The sequence below is a fragment of the Ictidomys tridecemlineatus genome, chromosome 9 (assembly GCF_052094955.1).
Source record: "Ictidomys tridecemlineatus isolate mIctTri1 chromosome 9, mIctTri1.hap1, whole genome shotgun sequence".
Lineage (NCBI taxonomy): Eukaryota > Metazoa > Chordata > Mammalia > Rodentia > Sciuridae > Ictidomys > Ictidomys tridecemlineatus.
This window is the reverse complement of record NC_135485.1, coordinates 61,934,961-61,954,904: the sequence shown is the minus strand read 5'-3', so window position 1 is coordinate 61,954,904 and position 19,944 is coordinate 61,934,961. Positions and strand designations below refer to the sequence as shown.

Here is a 19,944-nt window from a genome sequence, read left to right as displayed (position 1 = left end):
CATCCAAAAATCACCCGCAGATCTGAGTGTTCTTATTCTTGCTATTGACAGCAGCATATAGACTCCAGCTTCCATCCAATATTTGTCTATGTGATTGTTTCAGTTGCCAAAATGTTGATATTGTGTCATTAAATTCTTCCATTTCTAACAAATGATTTCATGAAACTACATATACTGGACCCATTTTTTAAAAATCCATATTTATTCATGTGTCTATATGTAAGTGTTTAAAGTGATGGGAAATCTCCAGAAAGCAGGACCAAAGTTTTATAAACACCAAACTATTTCTCCTAAGGAAGTCCATTTTGGGGAAAGCTCTGTCCCATGGTTCTTGGACATAAATGCCTCTCCTCTACACCACTGCATTTCCATCTGGCCTGAGCCCCCATGAGGTAGGGGGCGATTTTGACTGTAACCTCATGGCAGTTTGAAAGTGTGCTAAGTCTGGCAATGTAGTTGGCTGATATTCTGAGCAAGGGGCTAGATCATGATCACACTTGCATCACACTTCAGTGATGCTGTTGGCAGAGTGCTCTCTCTTGCTCTCTCTCTCTCTCTCTCTCTCTGCTCCCTATCTATCTATCTCTATCTTTCTGCCCCCTCTTTCTCTCCCTCCCCCTCCCCTGATTGTGTGTGGAGTGGAGGGATCTGGGAGGAAGAGAAACTGAGGGATAAAAATACCTGCTACTCACTGATTTAACTTTTCTGGAGACTGGAGTACTTATTATCTTCAGGGCATTTTTTTTAGTGCCTCAGAAAAAAAAATGTGGACTAAACCCAAGTTGTCACCAATTAAAATTGACAACATTGACCAGAGAGGGAAAAGTAAAGGTTCACATTCTGACCTAGTGCATTATCAACAGCCTCTGATCATCTCTTGAACTGAGTTTGTTTCTTTACAGACAGTAGCTCAAAACCCCAGACAATATAGGATTTGGACTTGAGGAAAACTAATGATGGATTTTCTTCCCACATTTTTCTGATGGGCTTGGATAAAATAGGAAAAGTAGAAGGGGAAGAGAATTCTTAGGAGGGAACAAAAACAAAATAAAACAGAATCAGCAACTACCCGAAATGATTACTCACAGTGTTTGCTCTTTGGGGGTTCATAATAAATGTCCACTTTAAAATAAAAAGTGATAGGAGGCATTTTATATCACAATATATGTTATCAAAATCAGTTTTACCCCATTCCTCCCTGTTCCATAAAGAGTGCTCAACTTCCACCCTATTCACTACAAGATTAAGTAGAAGATGCTTCCTTTGTCTTCTTTCACAGCTCTTCCTTATGGAAGAAGAAGCAATGATCCTGTTAGTGATGAGTAGAAATGGCTCATTCCTCCACTGATCCACATTTCTCAAGGGGGCATGATGAGATTTAAAATTATGGTACCTGTATTCTTGGTCTGTGGGGGTCTGCAATCTTAATGAGATATAGGGAAGATCAGTATTTCCCCTATGGCAGGATTACAGGGAGTGTTATGAATCCATTTTCCATTGCTAAAACAAAATAACCAAAGCTGGATAATGTATAAACATAAGAGCTTTATTCAGTTCACAGTTTTGGAGGTTTGAAGTCCAAATTACATGGTGCTGGCTCTGGCAAGACACCTCCTGGTTGCATCACATCATGGCAGATGGCATTTTGGTAAGAATGCATGCAAGAGAGATCACATGGGGAGAAATAAGTCAGAGAGCAAGGAGGGGCCAGTCTTGCTTTTAATAATAATCTCCTCATAAGGTAATTAACAAGGCTCCCTGGAGCACTACCTTAATCCCTTCCTCAGGCAACATCCTCAATGACTAATCCCCTTGTGTGAGGCTTTACCTCTCAAAGGTCCTTCCTCCTCCCACTGTAACCACACATGCTGAGGACCAGGCTTCCCACACATGAGCCTTTAGACCCCCAACCTGTAGCAAGGGGCAAAGAGGAGGATCTTAGTAATAACCTACTTCTAGTCTTCCCAGACAGGAACAAGAGTCCCCTGCACTCTTTAGGAGGAATCAGTATTGGAGCAACATTCTGTGTCCTTTTTCCTGATTAAGGACATTAGGAAATGGCAACTGAGAATACGCAGGATAGCCTTTCTTTGGCTTTCCCATTTTCAGAACTTTGTATTTAACACATATTTTTCCATCTTCCAAGAAGTGAGCTAACTAGTGCAGCCTTCTCTACCATCCGAAGTCATCCTAAAAATTAGCAGGGAACTTCAACTCAGGAGGAAAGCCTCAGATCCAAACACCAATCGAACATTGCCATTATTCAAGATCACTTTTTCTCCATCTCTGATACTTCTATTTTCAAAAGCTTCTGAGAACTCTGAGGGAAGACGAGATAATAACTCTGATAATTTTCTTTTTTTAAAACAAAAATTGTTCTTTTAGATATACATGATAGTAGAGTGTATTTTGACATGTTATATTCCAATTTTTATCCCATTCTTGTGGTTATATATGCTGTGGAGTTACACTCGTCATGAATTCATGTATGAATTTGGGGAAGTTATGGCCGATTCATTCTACTGTTTTTCCCATTCCCATCCCTCCCCTTTCCTTCATTCCCCTTTATCTAATCCAGTGAACTTCTATCAGCATCCACATATCCGAGAGAACATTCGGCCTTAAACCAAAGGCCGAATGTTCTCTCTGATGACTTTCTTTAAGCAGAGGCATCTGAGAGAAAATGGAAATGAATAGGTCAATCAAGGCAAATCTACCACTGAACTCCAGCCAGACAAACCTAGCATGGCTCTGACCTAGGATGGGTCAGTTATTCTCTTGGATCAGTAACATGAGCATAATGCTTACCACTACTCAGAGTCCAGTGAAGACATTCCCAGAATATAAGTTCATTGCATGAATTAAATAGCTAACTTTATAGAACATTTACTTTGTGCCATGAACAACATGTTTCATGTGTGATAACTCAAGTAACCCTCACAAGACTATAGGGCAGGTTCTGTGCTTTGTTCACATTTTACACATGAGGACAGGACAGGGAAACAGAGAGAGATTCAATAATTTGCCCAAGGTTGCACAACTCACAAACAACAGGGTTTGAACTCAAATGCAAACTGTTTGGCTACAAGCCTGAGTCTCTAACTCCCATAATATACTCTCGAATTAATAATAGGTAAAATTCAGATATTTTTAAAGTATTTTCACAACTAAAATGAGTGGACGAATGTTTTAAATAGGGGTATGAATGGTAGAAGAGTCTCACAATTTCTTGATAGAAGTGAGATAGAACCTACAATCTCCTTCTAGACTGAGGAAAGATGATCCAGTCTCCTGGACCTCTCTCTAGTTCTTATCACTTTCCCTTGTATCATGATGAATGTTGTTGTTTTCTTCCCCTAAGATGATCCTGATCCCCTAAGGTGATCAGAACAAAAGTGAGTTGTGAATTGTGATCTAATATGGATGTTTGGATCACAGACTCTGATATGCTAGAGCAAGAGGTGATTTTGAAGATCACCAAGTGAAAATAATGAATGCCAGGAGGCAAAAGATCTTAGAAAAGTGCACTAGCCTAGAACTTAGCATTGGCTGGTATCTGGGGGGTTGTACCAAATGCAACTGAAAAACAACTATAACTCAAACTCAATTTTAAAGATCATACCATAAGTCGTGCATGCTTGTGTGTGTGTGTGTGTGTGTGTGTGTGTGTGTGTGTGTGTGTATGTGTTCAAAAGAGCAGCAGGTAAAAACTCACATTCATAAATTTTGAGTGCTATGGATCTAAGTATATAATTTTACAAAATTGTGCCTTTTCCTGTTGTATATTTTCATTTCATTGGTCAATACTTACTTATTTTTAATTATAAACAGCTAACTTCCAGTTTCTGAGACTGTGGACAGTTTAGCTTTTGATGCTTTATATCATCAAGCTCATTTTCATCAACAAAAGTAGATGTTTGTACAATGTGGAAAATGTTTGTTAATACTAAATAACTTCTAGAGTGATGTGGATGCAAAGTTCCAGATCTCAACCTTGAGCTGCACCATGCTTTCTAATAGCTATAGAGACCAATCCCAAGAGATATTCCAGGGAAATCCTCTGGCATGGAATATAAGGCACTTATTGCAACAGTGACTCTTTTGGAAGTATTCATTCATTACAGAATTGACCACCCTGGTAAAATGAAGATCTCATCAATATTTCTCAAAGGCACACATCACTCTGGTGGTAACCAACAAAGTCAGGAATCAAACTCAAGACCTCAAAGATCATGCTGTATCCATAATGTTTCCAAGGGTTCTAATACCAATTTTTTGGTAGGTCGACCTATAGCACTGTACATATTTAGCAGTTCAATTGAGGGTGTGTGTGTGTGTGTGTGTGTGTGTGTGTGTGTTTGTTTGGTTGCAAATTATGAACATTGTTTCAAACCAATTTTAGTAAGAGTGGATACTTTGAATAACTAATGTAATCCAAGGGTGGGAAGCAAAATTTATGAGACAATATAAAAAACTGGAATATCATCATGAAAGAAGGCAGCTATTCTCTTTTATCTGCAAGGCCAAAGCTTTATCTATACCCAATTCATTCTTCAGTCTACAACTGGCTTCAAACTGTTCAATGTGCCTAGTGAAAAACAGGGCTTCCATCACCATCCCTGCTGCTACATAACCTCCTAACATCACCATTACTGGTCCAGCTTCTGTCAGGTGCCCATCTTTGTTATGTGTCAACCCTTTCCTGTTGTGGTTGGGGGGAGACCAGTTTCTGAAGGGGGCATGATGGGTATAGACATCCAAACAGATGCCTATCAGCACAGGTCTGCATTTCCTCACTTGGAGAATGGAAACACTAGATAAGATAGTAATGATAATAAAAGGAAGGATTATTATTAACAAAGTTGTCATTCTGTTTTGGGCATTTGGCTAAGTTATGCATGTGTGTTATCTCATTCAATCTTGTAAGGACCATATGAGGCAAGAATTTCATTGCCTCATTTTATACATGAAATAATTGAAGCCATGAGAGGCTAAGGAATTTGCTCAAAATAATTTTTCAAAAATGTCTTGTAGTTCTGAAAAGTTATGATTTTTAATTAAGCACCACAGTTTGATAGAGATAGATTAACACATTAAAATGATACAAAAGCATATTTTACTTTTAAACCTCTGTTCCTCTTTTCCTTAAAGAGAAATTGATAGCCTGAAAAATAGCTCAGTGATCATATTAGTGACATTTAGACCCTTAGTCTAAAATGGACAGGACATGGTAATAAACACTGATGGAATAAAATTATTGTTAAACAAGTGGGTCCAACATCCATAAAAAAAAATTTAAACCCCAAATCTCCAAGTACAAAATGTGGGATTTGTAGGTAACAAAAGAAAAGAAAATATGAAACAATTCAAGTTTCATTTCTCAAATTAGAAAGACATAAGATATTTCTCGTTATGGGTATATATCAGTATTATTCCACAGAGCTAATCATGTATGTTGGTAGTAAGCTACCAGGCCCCATTCGTGACACTATCTCAAAAGGTTCAACTCTGTGCCTAAGCAAATGACCCCTTTTCAAATGTAGCACAGTCTAAATCATGTAAGAAATAGTCATTCTCAAAGAAGAGAAAGAAAAGGAGAAATATTCAGTTAAGCAATTTTTATTTCCATATGATATAATGAAAAGCTCTTCATTACTGGAGAAAAGTGATACAAATTCAGCAAAGCTTAGCACATCAGTAGTGAAGTGTCCTTCACAGTTTCACTGCAATACACCCTTTAAATGGATTTGACTAAAGAACCAAATTTCATGTTGCATCTAGGAACTATAGTAAAAAAAGATTTTTTTTCTCATTTTCTAATGATGAAAATTATAACCATTATAGGAAAGCAACAGTCATTAAATAAATTAAAAGCATCTTTAAAGTTTTTCCATATACATATATAATATATATATATATTTTTTAAATTGCCATTTACTGTACAAGCATTTCTCATCTAAAACATTTACAGAAACTAGTGTGGAAAGCTGAAGGGAAGGCTTTGTTTTCAGAAAAAGGGGATTATTTTATCACTTATTAACTACATTAAAATACAGCTCTCAGAAGAAGAAAAGTTATACAGAGAAGTCAGACTTACCCAAGATTTCTTATTTAATAACTTATTTAATCTTATACATTGAGTGTGCTGAAGCTATTCTCTAACCCAACCTTGATTCAATGAGAAGCCAATGTCCAGACATTACTTGTTAGCACAGAGAAAAGTGAAAGTAGCAAGATTAAACGGAATAGTATAGTTATATCTTAAAAATTATAAGATGACTGATGATAGTATTACTCACATATGATTATCTATGAAAATATTAAATGGACAAGGAGTCATACAGAAATATTAGGTAAAAATTTATCTTACTGAATAAATGATCCACAGTTAATATATAGCTAGGTGAATATAAAAATTAACCTGGAATACTGTAGTCCTGAGATCTGAGGAATTCAATCTTCCAGTTTAAGTTCTACAACCCCAATTCTGTAAATTGTATGTTATTTACATAGGTTACAATAAAATATTCTTAAAATACTAATCAACATTGGCTGTCCCTTAATTGGAATTCCAGAGAACAGTTATTGAAAAAAAAACTCCTTTATAAAATGACGGTGTGTATATGTGTGTGGGGTGGGTTCCCACACTCAGAATGGCTAGGGAAAGGTTGAGAGTGGAAGGGCTGAAGGGAAGAAGGAAAAGAGGGAAAGAGAGAGAGAGAGATGCATGAATTTTAGGACATGGCATTTTGTAAATGTAATTTCTCTTCTCATCCATGCCAATTTTTTCTTTTTTTTTTTTTTTTTTGGTACAGGGGATTGAACTCAGGGTCACTCAACCACTGAGCCACATCTCCAGCCCTATCTGTATTTTATTGAGAGGTAGGGTCTCACTGAATTGTTTAGCGCCTCGCTTTTGCTGAGGCTGGCTTTGAACTTGCAATCCTCATGCTGAGGCCTCCTGAGTTGCTGTGGAATTACAGGTGTGTTCCACGACACCCAACAATCTTTCTTTATTCTTTGGGAATAAAACTTTTTCCATAGTTAGCATAATATGTCCTTAATACAAAAAGTTGAATGATGGCTATAAAGTCACCTGGGAAAAAGTTACCAGTGAAATCTCTTTCCATTGCTAAGAGACTTTCCGAGATCTTTCATTAGGTAGTAGTATCATCATATCAATTGCTACTTAAAATAAATTGTAATTAGTTGGTACTTAGAAATTTTTATTACTTAAAGTATTTTTTTGCCATTTGGTGGTATTTAATCTATATTAAATATGCATTGATTCACATTAAGAAAAGCAACAGATTTTAATTTGTATATGAGGCTGAGAAGTGATACTAAAAATTGCCAGCCTTTTTCATCAATGCATCTCTAAGAAAAACTGTTAAGAATTTAATCAAATATACCAAGGAACAAGAAATTTTCTTTGTCAAAAGACAGTATGACCAGGATATATGGCAGCGACACTCTGGTTCATTTCTGTCTTTAAAATTTGGCATTCAAATGTATAGGAATATTTCTTTGGGGGGTGGTGAGAGGTACTGAGGATTGAACCCAGGGGCACTTAACCACTGAGCCACATTCTCAGCCCATTTCATATATATATATATATATATTAGACAGCATCTTGCTAAATTGCTGAGGTTGACTTTGAAGTTGAGATCCTCCTGCCTCAGCCTCCTGATCCACTGGGATTACAGCTGTGCACCATCACACCCAGTGATAAGAACAATTTTTAGAAAGTAATTTCATCCCACATCTTGGTTTGAATCTTTAACTTTATGGTATCAGAACAACAACAACAACAAGGAAGTGAACTAGAGGAAACAGGGTTACTTAGACACCATTCATTTTTTAGACCTGTTATATCTCATTCAGAGTTAACACACACCCACACCAGCTTTTGTATATTTCTAAAGTGGCAAAGAGCTTCTCTTCATATCCTTTTAATAGGTTTCCAATAAAATACCACTTAGACTACAGAGAATGCCACACTGGTTTACCAGCACTGAAGGGTGGGGATGTTCCTGCATTTGGCTGATGCACAGAGATACTTGCAGTGTTTTCACATCCATCACTATAGTCCCTTCAAGGAAGACATGTACGGAATAGCTTATAATAAAAACCCAAACGTTCAGTGCCAAAAGGACTTCCAGCTCAAGTGGTCAGTCTCTTCATTTTACCAGGGAGGACACAAGACACACAGTTAACTCGAACCTTCCACAAAATAGATAGATGCTCAATAAATATTTATTAGATGACTGAACCACCATAGATAGCTACAGGCAGAGACACAGCAAAATTCCATGGCTTCTGATCCTGCACAGCTTCTAAAACAGACTAGTTATTTCTATTCACCAGGTAATACTCAACTAAGACAAGGACTAACCACAGATAAAACACTAACAACCATCTACAGCCTGAAATGGCTTCTTGTATCTCGAGCAAATATAGCAAGGGAAAGATTTTTATAAAACAATTTTCTAGGGCAAAAATGAGATAAGGTATGTATGATAAATGGAAATGAAACAAAAGCCAAATAGTATCTACATTTAACTCCTTTTCCTGGTGAATAAACTTGGTGAGCTTTGTTAAAGTGTAGATTCCATGACTGAGGCAAAAGCCCAAATCTGTGTGAAAAAGGTACCCTTGATCCAGATGTGGTTGATGAATGATATTCAACCAAGGTGAGAGTGTTGATGGTCAATGTCTATGCGAAATTCCACAGGAAGGCAAGGCAATATCAAGCAAGTAAAACTCCAATGGCCTCAGGAAGAATTGTTGCTGTTGTTGTGTTTTACAGGGAGTTTCTTTTTTCTCTTTTTGAGACAGGGTCTCACTAAGTTGCCCAGACTGGCCTCAAGCCTGCCATCCTCCTGCCTCAGCCACCCTCCTGAGTGTCTGGGATTACTGGTGTACATCACAGCATCTAGCAGGAAGGACTATAAAATTCATTTTAGAAAAGACATATAAGAAAGAAGGGTAAAAGATGAGTTGCAGAAAACTGAAAATAGCAGTATTTCCAATATAATGGAGGATCCAATGGCAACTCTGTATAGGCTCTTGAATTGTTCTACCATTTTGGTAAATTTCTCATACTAAAATGGTGCTTGCCAGAACATGAAACTGAAAAACAAGGAATCCTGTGTAGACTGAGTTCCAGAGTCATATTAAGTACACTACCTATAGAGGACACAGACCCAGGCACATGTACACACACACACACACACACACACACACACACACACACACACACTCAGCATACCCTCACTTCAATGCACACAGTGACTTGTGTAAAGAAAACAAGGGTAAACAAGTGAAGAACTTCTAATATAAACATTAACATTGACTGGAATATTTAGCACATGTTGGGTTTTTTCAGCAATCTAAGGCAACAAGCCTACTTAAAAATATGAAATTACTCTGTTTTCCCTAAGTTGTTAGAATGAGTAGAGATAAATGATAAGCTAGTGCTGTTTCTCCATTCTATTTTTAAATCCCCTTACAAAAATAAATCAGCATGTTCTTTAACAGTTCTAAAAACAGTTTGATACTCTTCCTCATGTGATTTTTTTTCAAAAGAAAGAAATATGTGTCCATATTTACTACAAATTTATTTTCAGTTACATTCAGGAACAAATGCAGTCCAGTTCTGCATGGTAGAAATCTTCAATCTATTTGCTCATTCTCTTTTGACTATAAAACAATCTTTTGGAACAAAATGCATTGGCAGTGCAAAAAAAAAAAGTCCATAAAAATAAACTAATGATTGAATGAAGCATTCAAATGAGTTCTTTGCCAGGTTATCTGCAAGCACAAGACTCTACTGTCATGTTAGGATATACCTTAAGCACTACATTCTTATTTTCATCGAAGAATAAAATGCTAAGCGAGGACATCTTTTCTGGCACACAGCAAGGCTCAGGAATCCCAGGAACAACCCCGACAGCTCTCACTATGCTCTGGATGGTAGCGTGATTTGATGGTTTCAAAGACTAGAGAAAAGAAATGAGAGAACACACGTTAGGTGGAATGGTTATTCTACTCCCCATCACACAAAATGCCTATATAATGAATTTGTTTCAACAATTTTTGTAAAATCCTGACGTAGTGTACATCAGCCCAACCCTGGCTCCCCATCGCCCCGAAGTGATAGTCATTTGCTGAGAACCTGCTATGTTCCAGGCATTTTATACAGACCACCTCTAATCCTTATAACAAAAACACTGTTTCTTACATTTGGCAGACTCAAAAAGCTTAAATGACCTGTCTGAAGTCAAATAGCTTATAAGTGGTAAGAATTTGAGCCCATTCTTTCAGCAGGAATCACTTAACTGCAAAGAACTTAATCCCCAACCATGGAATTGATATATTAGTGATGTTTTCACCAATAGGTTTGCAATCAAAAAAAAAGTTTTTATTATTGTTCTTGACCCTACATTAATCATGAAGAACCCTAAAAAAAATACCCTATTTAACAGAGGTGCCTTAATGCCACTACTATAGTGATGTTTATGCATTGTTGTCAAAATAAAACTAAGTGGGACAGAGGAGCATTGATTGCTTTACTAGTTGCCAGGAAAATGAATTGGATGGTGACTGTTTCATTAATGTAATTATTCAACTTTCAGAAGTGCAAATTGAGGTTAAAAAAGACCACTCCATTGGCCACTGGGGGTCACTGTTGCTCCATGGGTTTAGACTTGGTAGAGTGGTGTTTTTAGGAGTAGATCTTGTCCTGTGGGAATAAACTAGAGGGTCTAAGGTTATCCCATGGATGTCAGACATTTGACCAAGGAAACCTGGGTTAAATCTCTTCTCCGGGAAAATCTAAATGGGATCATTACCTTCCATGTGAAACATGTGGTTTTATTTAGAAAGCCCCATACAGCTCTGCTCTAATTCAAAGCATTGAAGGGAGGAGTCACTTTTGCTAGCCCAGAGTGTTAGGTCCTGCAGAATGGCCAGAAGACCTCCATAAGAGATGCTTTTCAACAGTACTTTTCCCCCATGGTCTCCTTTGGGTGGGTGAAACTGGTTTTGTTTCAATCATATTTAAAAACAGAAATTTGGGGGCTAGGAATGAGGCTCAGTGGTAGAATGCTTGTGCTTGCATAGCATGTGTGAGGCCCTGGGTTTGATCCCTACCAACACACACACACACACACACACACACACACACAAACACACACACACACAAAGAGAGAAGGGGGAGGGGAGAGAAATCTGGTAATTTGCCAGCCTTCAAGTCAGGAATAGGATTTAAGTCAAAACTCTCACTCTCATTTCAACATTTTGAGCAATATTTCTTATGGCTTAGAGGCACCCCTGCCACAAAGAATTGGGATTTTAAATTCAAACTCCTAACTCCAACATGGGAAACTGGCACAAGTTACATAAAAGTCAAAGGAGAAGAAAATAATACAGAAAATCAGCATATTGTGGGGGGAGGTGGGAAAGGATTCCTTTTGGCAGAGAAAGGGAAAATTTTATTTGTCTCATTGCACTTTTCAATTTCACTGTAAAAAAAAAGAGTCCATACATTTGACTTCAACTTATTGTGAATAAATATAAATAACTTAAAAGTTAGTCTTAATTTTACTCTTACTTCCTAGGGACTTTATGTATAAGTTAAAAAGAGAAGTCAAGTTTCAATTCACTAGCTTGGACTGATTGCAAAACAGGGTTTCACCCCTTAAGTGAAAAAAGAAAAAAAAAAGTCCATGCTGTTCTACTTTGCATTTTGGGTGCCCTACATCATCAATAAAATATGTGAACCTCACCCAAATTGCAAGGAGCATTGAACCATGGATGTCAATAGGCTTTGTTTGTTATCTTAGCAGTATCAGTAATTTCTAAAAAGAACTTTTGCAGACATACAATTTTCTCTATTGATTTAAGGTTATTCTGAAGAACTCAATCATCCAAACAGCTTGTCATGAACACCCCAAAGATTTTTAAAGCCAGATTTTCTAACATAATTCTATTATTGTTAATGTCTAATGATTCAATATTTACATTTCATACAAAGTTGTTCTATTTAATTAGATCAGCCCTTGGGCAATAAATATGCTGCACATTGCTGTCCTCCATGCCTAGAACACTGTATACTCTTGACACTGAAGAAATATTTGGTAAACAGATGAAATACTTACAGGAAACAGCATACCCTTCATTTTACCTATTTTTGTGGGGAAAAAAATCAACACCAAAAATGAAAGGTTCTGCTGAAGATATGGAAAATATTCATGGGTGTTTCCTAGGAAAATTCCTATCCTTTTTCCCCCCTTAACCTCCAACTCATAAATGATGGAGTCAGAAACTATGAGGGTATGAATAGTCTCTAGTGAGCTCTTGGGAATTCAGCACAAGCCCTTGAATGGTGGGTTGGTGTTTTCTTATCAGGAACCTCTCGGATTACTAGGGAGTTTCCCCTTTTTTCTCACTATGGAATCCTCTGATCAAGCTCCCCTTACCAGGAATAATTATGTCATGCACAAATGATCCATGCTGTAATTTTCTGGGGTGAAGCATATTGCCTGTTCACAGTTTTGGGTTTGTTTCTGAGTTCAAACTGTGTTAGTCATGACTCTTATTTACTGAGATTGAGAAATGTTTCAGCCATCAATGCCAGCCTATTCTCTTACCATCACCAGCCTCTCTTTTAAATGAGGTTGAAACATGTCTTCAACATCAGTTCAGATAAATTTTTGCTTAGGAAAAGCAGTACATCACAATTCAATGTTTTTAGTGTTTATATTCATGACCAGACATTAGAATTGGAAAATTCAGGCAATCCATTGAGGATGTATGGTTTTGAACTAATTAATGTGAATTTTTTTCATATGGAATATTTGGTGCAACGTATTTGGATTATTTGCTGCCTAGTTCTGTCTTTGCTATTCTTAGTTTTTGCATAATTCCTTGCAAAAGTAACTTCATTCCTCTAATCCTTGTTCGTTTCTTGGAGCTCTGTCAGCAACAATGGCTCAACCATTTTCATTTGAAATTTCTGTTTTCCATCTCTGCTAAGGTGGTGAGGGAGGCAAAGAACTTGGCTTTGGCTATGTGGGTATTTTTCATCTCATGGCAGAATTCCAAGAGTCTCTCTCTCTCTCTGGGAGAACAGATTGCCTATAAGGGCTAGAAATCGGAAAAATCCAAACTGCTCTGTCTGTGAATGAAATCTACAGTGGTCAGGCCTGCACCTGCCAAGCTGTGTGTGATGTCCTCAAGTTGAATTTGATTACAAATACATTAGCAGGGGAGAGTATGTCATCGGCTAGGAGCCTTCATTCCTGACCCAGACCTTGAGGCTTTGCTCCCCACTCTTCCAGTCCAGCCCACATGGGTGTGAGGGCCCAGAAACTATCTAATTGGAATCAGTGAAAGGGCAAAGCCTGGAATTTGGGAAAGGCAGAGCACAGCTGTTCTGAATTATGGAGCAGGTTGTCGACTTTAGCAGAAGAAGAGACCTGCCATATAGAGCGGGCTTTTGCTCAGGAGGCCCAAAACAGGAGAGCAGCTGAGCAGTCTGGCCTGGGAGAACTTTTCTCTGGGGCAAAATGAATATCTAAAGTCTGAAGATTCTTTGGTGCCTCCATTACTGCACGCGTCATGCTGACCTAGTTGCAGACCCTCATTTTGTTCAGCTGGTCAGGCTGCGTTTCTATTTAAGTAGTTGTCTCTGGTTGCCATATTTGACACTATGCTGACAAGGGACATACTTGCCCCTTGCCCTTCCTTCGGCTTTATGTTTCCCATCCCTTGGTTACTGTACCATTGGAAGACTTAAAGGAAACCACTAGAAAGCGTTAAAAGTTAAGCATATCCACACAAGGTGACGAGAGATTGAGAACTCTTTGTAACGGCCAAACCTTCACTCTCCACTTGGCAAAAAGAAATATCAAGCTCAGAGAGAAAGCTCCATGCTTATCCCTGTTATGTCTCCCTGGAGCTCTGATGCCATTCCAAGTTTTGACAAATATTTTGATGAGTCCAGTTGCTGCAATGGATGCACTCCTCATTCTATTACTCTCCAAAGGCACCTCACTGGAAGAGCTCACAGGCTGTTAAACCCGCAGGGAGAATCCTATTTTCAATCTTGTGATATTTGTAAAGGAACTAGAAATACAGAACTTTCTCTTGCTTTACAACTTTTATTTTCTTGCTCCCTTTCCCTACATAGTCTTTCTTCAGCACCCCCACACTTAATTTTCTGTTCTCCTCAGACTCTGCAATGGCCATTAATGATAACAACAATAACAGCAAATACTTACTGAGCACCTACTGCATGCAAGTTGCTCTACTATCTCATTTCCTCCATCTCATTTTTGTTATGAGGTCCTATTATTACTATTTTTACCCATTTTCAAGATGGTAAACTAACATGTAGAGAGTTTGAGTAATTTATATCTAAAGAGCCATAGTTGGTAAATGGTAGAATCAAGATTCAAGCCAAAAGCATTTGGTTATCAATGTCACTACTCCAAGTACAATTTGTGAATCAGCAGCATTAGTATCATGCTGAAGCTTGTTAGATGTGCATAATCATGGACTTCAGCCCCAAACCCACTGGATCAGAGCCTACATATTTAAAAAACCCAAGGCAGTTTGCAGACAAAGTAAGGTTTAAGAAGCCCTGTGTGATTAAGCATGCATATTTAATTATTCGGCTATGTTAACATACTTCTTTCCTTAAAATTTATCCTTTTTGTAACTAATCCCTTATTAGCTTTTAAATTATTATTCTTTAGATCACTGAGGACCATGGTGAAGCTCTTCTGGAGCAATACCAGGTTTAGGATGAGTAAAAGCAGGTGGCACCAACAGAAGAGAGAGACACAAGTGAGGAACAGTGGTGGAAGGCTGGAGGCTAAGACCCTTCTCCAGAGTTAGGGAATGAAAAGCAAACCAAAAAGAACATCTCAACATTCGTATGGCTTTCTGGAACCTTCCTGGAGTCAGGAGGGAGGGGAAAAAACCTTCTTTTCCAGGTTACCCAAGTGACCTGTTTATGAGGGTGAGAGAGAGAGTTTAGAAAACCCTCAGCCTATCTAAAATCAGTCTTCCTGAACTTAACAGTAGAGGAATCTATTCTTGCCTCTGGATGCCACAAGGCAAGCCATATGGTAAAAGATTCTTCTCTGCTTGCGACATGTGTCATCTTTGTTGTGTTTCTAAGTGTCATCTCTGGTGAATGAGTTTTTGTTTCATCAGCAAAATGTATTCCATGAATCTTTAGACCAGATAAGGCTCTTTTTATCACTGTAAATGTAGAAAATCCTTACTTTGTATTGAGTTTACAAAACTTGATATCATTCAAAATCCTTGGGAAACATAAGGTCTTGGAAAATGTGAAAAGCTTATCTTTCTGAGATATCCTAACAAGAAAAACAGGATGTCAGTTAGCACCTTGGTTTTTATGTGCATAGTACCCAGTGATCACAGGACTAGAAACATAAAAATGCTATCATAAAGATTTATAAACAGAAATCAGTCACTCTTTGAGGTGAAGGATCTTCCGTCCCCATTATCAAACTATAGCAAAAATTGATTCAAGTATTTTTAAAAATCCACTTTTTTCTCTGAATTCTATTCCTTGGGTCACCTCTCATTGTTTAATAGATTCAGATTGTTTGAAGCTAAGAATGAAAGCATGGCAACAAGCTGAACCGAAGGCTGGAGGGCCCCTCTCTATTTTACTATTTACACCATACATTGAAAGAGAACTGTCACTTGGACTTGCTGTGCAAAAAGAGGTTAAGTGTTGGAGAGACTTCTGAAAATATATTTGTCATAATACTCAGTAGTGATATGATAAAACACAGTCCTAATTGAGTTTGGAAGAGTCAGGTAATTTCTGAGAGGTTAAAATGGGTCTTGGAAGACGTTTACAGAGTCGTCATATTCTATTTTGCCTTCTTTTTTGACATTTAGCAGAGAAGCAAATGAAATAAACATCTGGAAGGTCTAATGAGGCCAGTTTACCTAGCCAAACCCTGATCTTAACCTCTGTGGGGACAACTCTTCTCATGAGTAACTACTTATCAAAAAAAAAAATGTTCTGCATCAGGGCATCAATCCCATTAGCTTGTCCTTTTGCTCCCACCATCTCTATGCATTCCATTCCCTGAACATCTCTCAAAGACCAGTCTTCTACCACCTGGGGTTTGCTTATCATAGACAGGTAGAGATAACTAGTTGAATATGCACCATGTTTGGAAGCAACACAAAAGGCATATTTTATGCATACATTTTTTCATATTCTTCATATTCATTTTGACCTCATATTACTTTAACACCATTAAAGAAAAAACAAGCATAACCATATTACCTATTACACTTTAGAATGTAGTAAATCAGGGTCCAGATGGATTCTGTAAATGAAAACATGCACTGACACAACATGCACATTCAACTTAGTGTGGCTTTCTACTCTGTGGAAATAGAAAGAACAGGGCTAAAACAATGGCTACCTTTGGCATGGGGAACTGGCAGGCTCCGGAGCAATAATAAGCATCAAAAGACTTGGGGGAGATAATCCATTCACTCCAGCCAATATCCGCAAAGTCCACTTTAAGGTATCTCTTGGCACAATTCCGAGGTTCAACCCACTGCTTTCTTCTTGCCTTCTTCAAGGTCTGCTCATCAAACTGGAGTGTCTGACTCTTTTGGTGAGGTCCTTTTCTCTGTTTCTTCTTGTTCTTATTCTTCTCAGGAGGCTGAGTCTGAAGGGTCTTGTAAGGCTTCCTTTCTTCCCATACCCCTTCCTCCTGGTACTGATACTCTGCCCCAGGAAGCTCATTGTTCTGCAGAGGCAACAAGATGCCCGTAGAGCGTTTCTTCCTTCGTTCCATAGAAAGGGCAGCTCTGATGTGGCTATCCAGTTTGGGAACAGCTCCGGTGGGGAAATTCCAATGTCCCTGTAAGCTTGACACCACACTTTCTGGCTCAGAAATGGCAACATCGTTGGCATACACCAAGATATAAGGCTCCGGAAAAGGAACCATTCTTTTTGGCGGTTGCTGTGCTTTGGGGGTCATGTTAAATCCTATGAGGAGGTCCTCGTTTTCCTTGGCCTTCTTCAAGAGCTGAGTGATATCTTTAGAGAGCCAAGACATGGTATCTCGATGAGGTTTGGCTATATCTACTGACAGATGACCCAGGAGTTGGCTTTGGTTTAGATTAGCTTGGAGGCACCACGCAGAGAGTTCTATCTGAATGTGTTTTCTCTGAGCATGATGTGAGCATCTTGGGGACGCTGGACAATTCCAACTGATGTTTACCAGCTCTCCAATATAGAAATACAGTGTGGCAGACAAAATGTTTTCAGACTTGGTTAGAGAAGTCAGATTAAAAATATGCAGTCCTTTGCTTTTAAGGTCTCCTAGGAAGCAAAAAAGACAAAGAGTAAATAGAAGTAAATAAGACCTCAACCATGTGAAAAATTTTGACTCAAAATAAATCAGTGCCCTAAATATATGAGATAAAAGCCATAAAATTCTCCGGTGAAAATAGAGGAGTAATTCTTCATGAACTTGGATTTGACAGTGAATTTGTTCACTCAAATGTGAACAACAAAAGAAAACAAATAGATATATCGATGAAAGAAATTTATAAATCAGATAAAGTGAAATTGATTGAAATTAGTAAGTTTTGCAACAAGGGACATAATCAAGAAAGTGAGAAGACAATCTTCAGAATGTTAACCATATATCTGACAAATCTAATATCCAGAACCTAGTACTTAAGTGACAGCTATAACTGAACAACAGTTATAACTATGTATAAACTAATAAAACATGAGCAAAAGTCTTTTTGCTCTCCAAAGAAGATATACAAATGGCCAACAGGCACATAAAAAGATACTCAAAAACATTAGTCATTAGGGTACTAGAAATCAAAACCACAATGTACTAGTTGAGACATACTAGTATGGCTATAACAAACCAACCCCAAAACACCAGAGAGTCAGAGAGGATGTGGAAAAATTGCAACTCTTTCACTTTGTCAGTAGGGAGGTAAAATGGTTCAGTTGTTGTGGAAAACAATTCAATAGTTCCCCAAACATTAAACATAGAATTACCATATGATCCAGCAATTCTACTCCTAGATATATGCCTCCAAAACTGAAGATAGACACTCAAATGAGTATTTGTTTATAGCAGCACTATCACAATGACCAAAAGGTGGTAACAGCTCAATAGATTGTCAGTGGATAAATAGATAAGCAAAGTGTGGCATTTCTAAAAGATAGAATGTTACTGTTATGAAAGAGAATGAATACCAATACATTCACAATGTAAATAGACCATGAAACATTATGCTAAATCAAATAAACTAGAGATGCAAAAGTCCACAAATTGTATTGTTTCATTTATGTGATATATTCAGAATAGTTAAGTTCATAGAGACCATAGTGGTTGGTGTTTGCCAGGGACCAGAGGAAGGACCAAATGAGGAGAAACTCCTTATGGAGTTTAGAATTATAGAAATGTTTTGGAACTAGATGGGGCTGGTTGTCGCACAACTCTGCAAAGGTATCAATTGCCACTTCATTGTTCTCTTAAAAAGTTAATTTCCTATTTTTGTGAATTTTACTTCAGTTAAAAAAATTACAAACCAAAAAATGTACGTAAACTCTTGCTTTTGGGGGTTTCTAATAGGGGTGGGGAGTCACCAGGAGTAATTTTAAAAGCCAGAAAAAAGTTTAAAGCAAAAAATAGCCACTTTTATGATTTGTTATTTTCTTTACTGAAGCACCATAAATGTGTGAAAATTATAACACCATAGTAAACTTAGTGCAGGGGTGGGGTGGGGCAGAGCTGAGCAATCTAGAGATGATATAGATCTGCACATATAACTTTGACAAAATACTGTAATAGCCTCCTATCTGAGGCACCCAGACCCTACTAGATACAAGCACAGGTTTAGAATTAGACTCACCTTGACTTAAGTGCTGGCACTTAATTAACTGGGTGAGCTATTGTTCTCATTCATAAAATGGAGATAATTTCTACCTCCCATGTCATCAAAATTAAATGAGATAAGTTTAAAGCATTTCAAAAAGGATCTAGTTAAGCGTTTCTTCTTCTTTTTTATTTATATATGACAGCAGAATTCATTCCAATTCTTATTACACATATAGAGCACAATTTTTCATATCTCTGGTTGTATACATAGTATATTCACACCAATTCGTGTCTTTATACCTGTACTTTGGATAATAATGATTATCACATTCCACCATCATTAATTATCCCATGCCCCCTTCCTTCCCCTCCAACTCCTCTGCTCTATCTATTCATCTATTCCTCCCATGCTCCCTCTCCCTATCCCACTATGAATCAGTCTCCTTATATCAAAGAAAACATTCATCATTTGTTTTTTTGGAATTGGCTAACTTCACTTAGCATTATCTTCTCTAACTTCATCCATTTATGTGCAAATGTCATGATTTTCTTTTCTTTTATTGTTGAGTAATATTTCATTGTGTATATATGCCACAGTTTCTTCATCCACTCATCTATTAAAGGGTATCTAGATTGGCTCCACAGTTTAGCTATTGTGAATTGTGCTGCTGTAAACATGGATGTGGCTGTGTCCCTGTAGTATGCTGTTTTTAAGTACTTTGGGTATAGACCAAGGAGAGGGACAGTTAGGCATTTCTCAAATGTAAATTGTCAGTGTAATTAATGCCACTATTCACAGTATTTTGGGGGTTGTATCTCCCACCTTCCTCACAAAATGTAGGGTGCAGGATATGTGTTGGGTAGGCAGGGCGAAATAACTTAATATTCAGAAATATATTAGAAAATGAGCCACCCATTCAAAAACGTTTTTAATTTTATTTCTTGTGTAGTTTGTCTGAAATCTGATACTACATGAATTTTGAAGTTAAATTTCTATATAGCTCCACAACAACAACAACAAAAA

At 37.7% G+C, this 19,944-nt stretch overlaps 1 protein-coding gene across 1 annotated transcript in view; it reads right to left on the bottom strand.

Moving 5' to 3' along the window:
• Positions 1-5,603: 5,603 nt before the first annotated feature.
• The window catches only part of Bmp3 (bone morphogenetic protein 3), a 28,311-nt gene continuing 13,970 nt past the window's right edge, over positions 5,604-19,944 (bottom strand). The window contains exons 2-3 of the mRNA XM_005339700.5: positions 16,485-17,395; positions 5,604-10,001 (exon numbers count right to left, since the gene is read on the bottom strand). Coding sequence (XP_005339757.1) covers positions 9,810-10,001; positions 16,485-17,395 — 1,103 coding nt within the window. The 3' untranslated portion in view covers positions 5,604-9,809. The remainder of the gene's footprint in view (positions 10,002-16,484; positions 17,396-19,944) is intronic.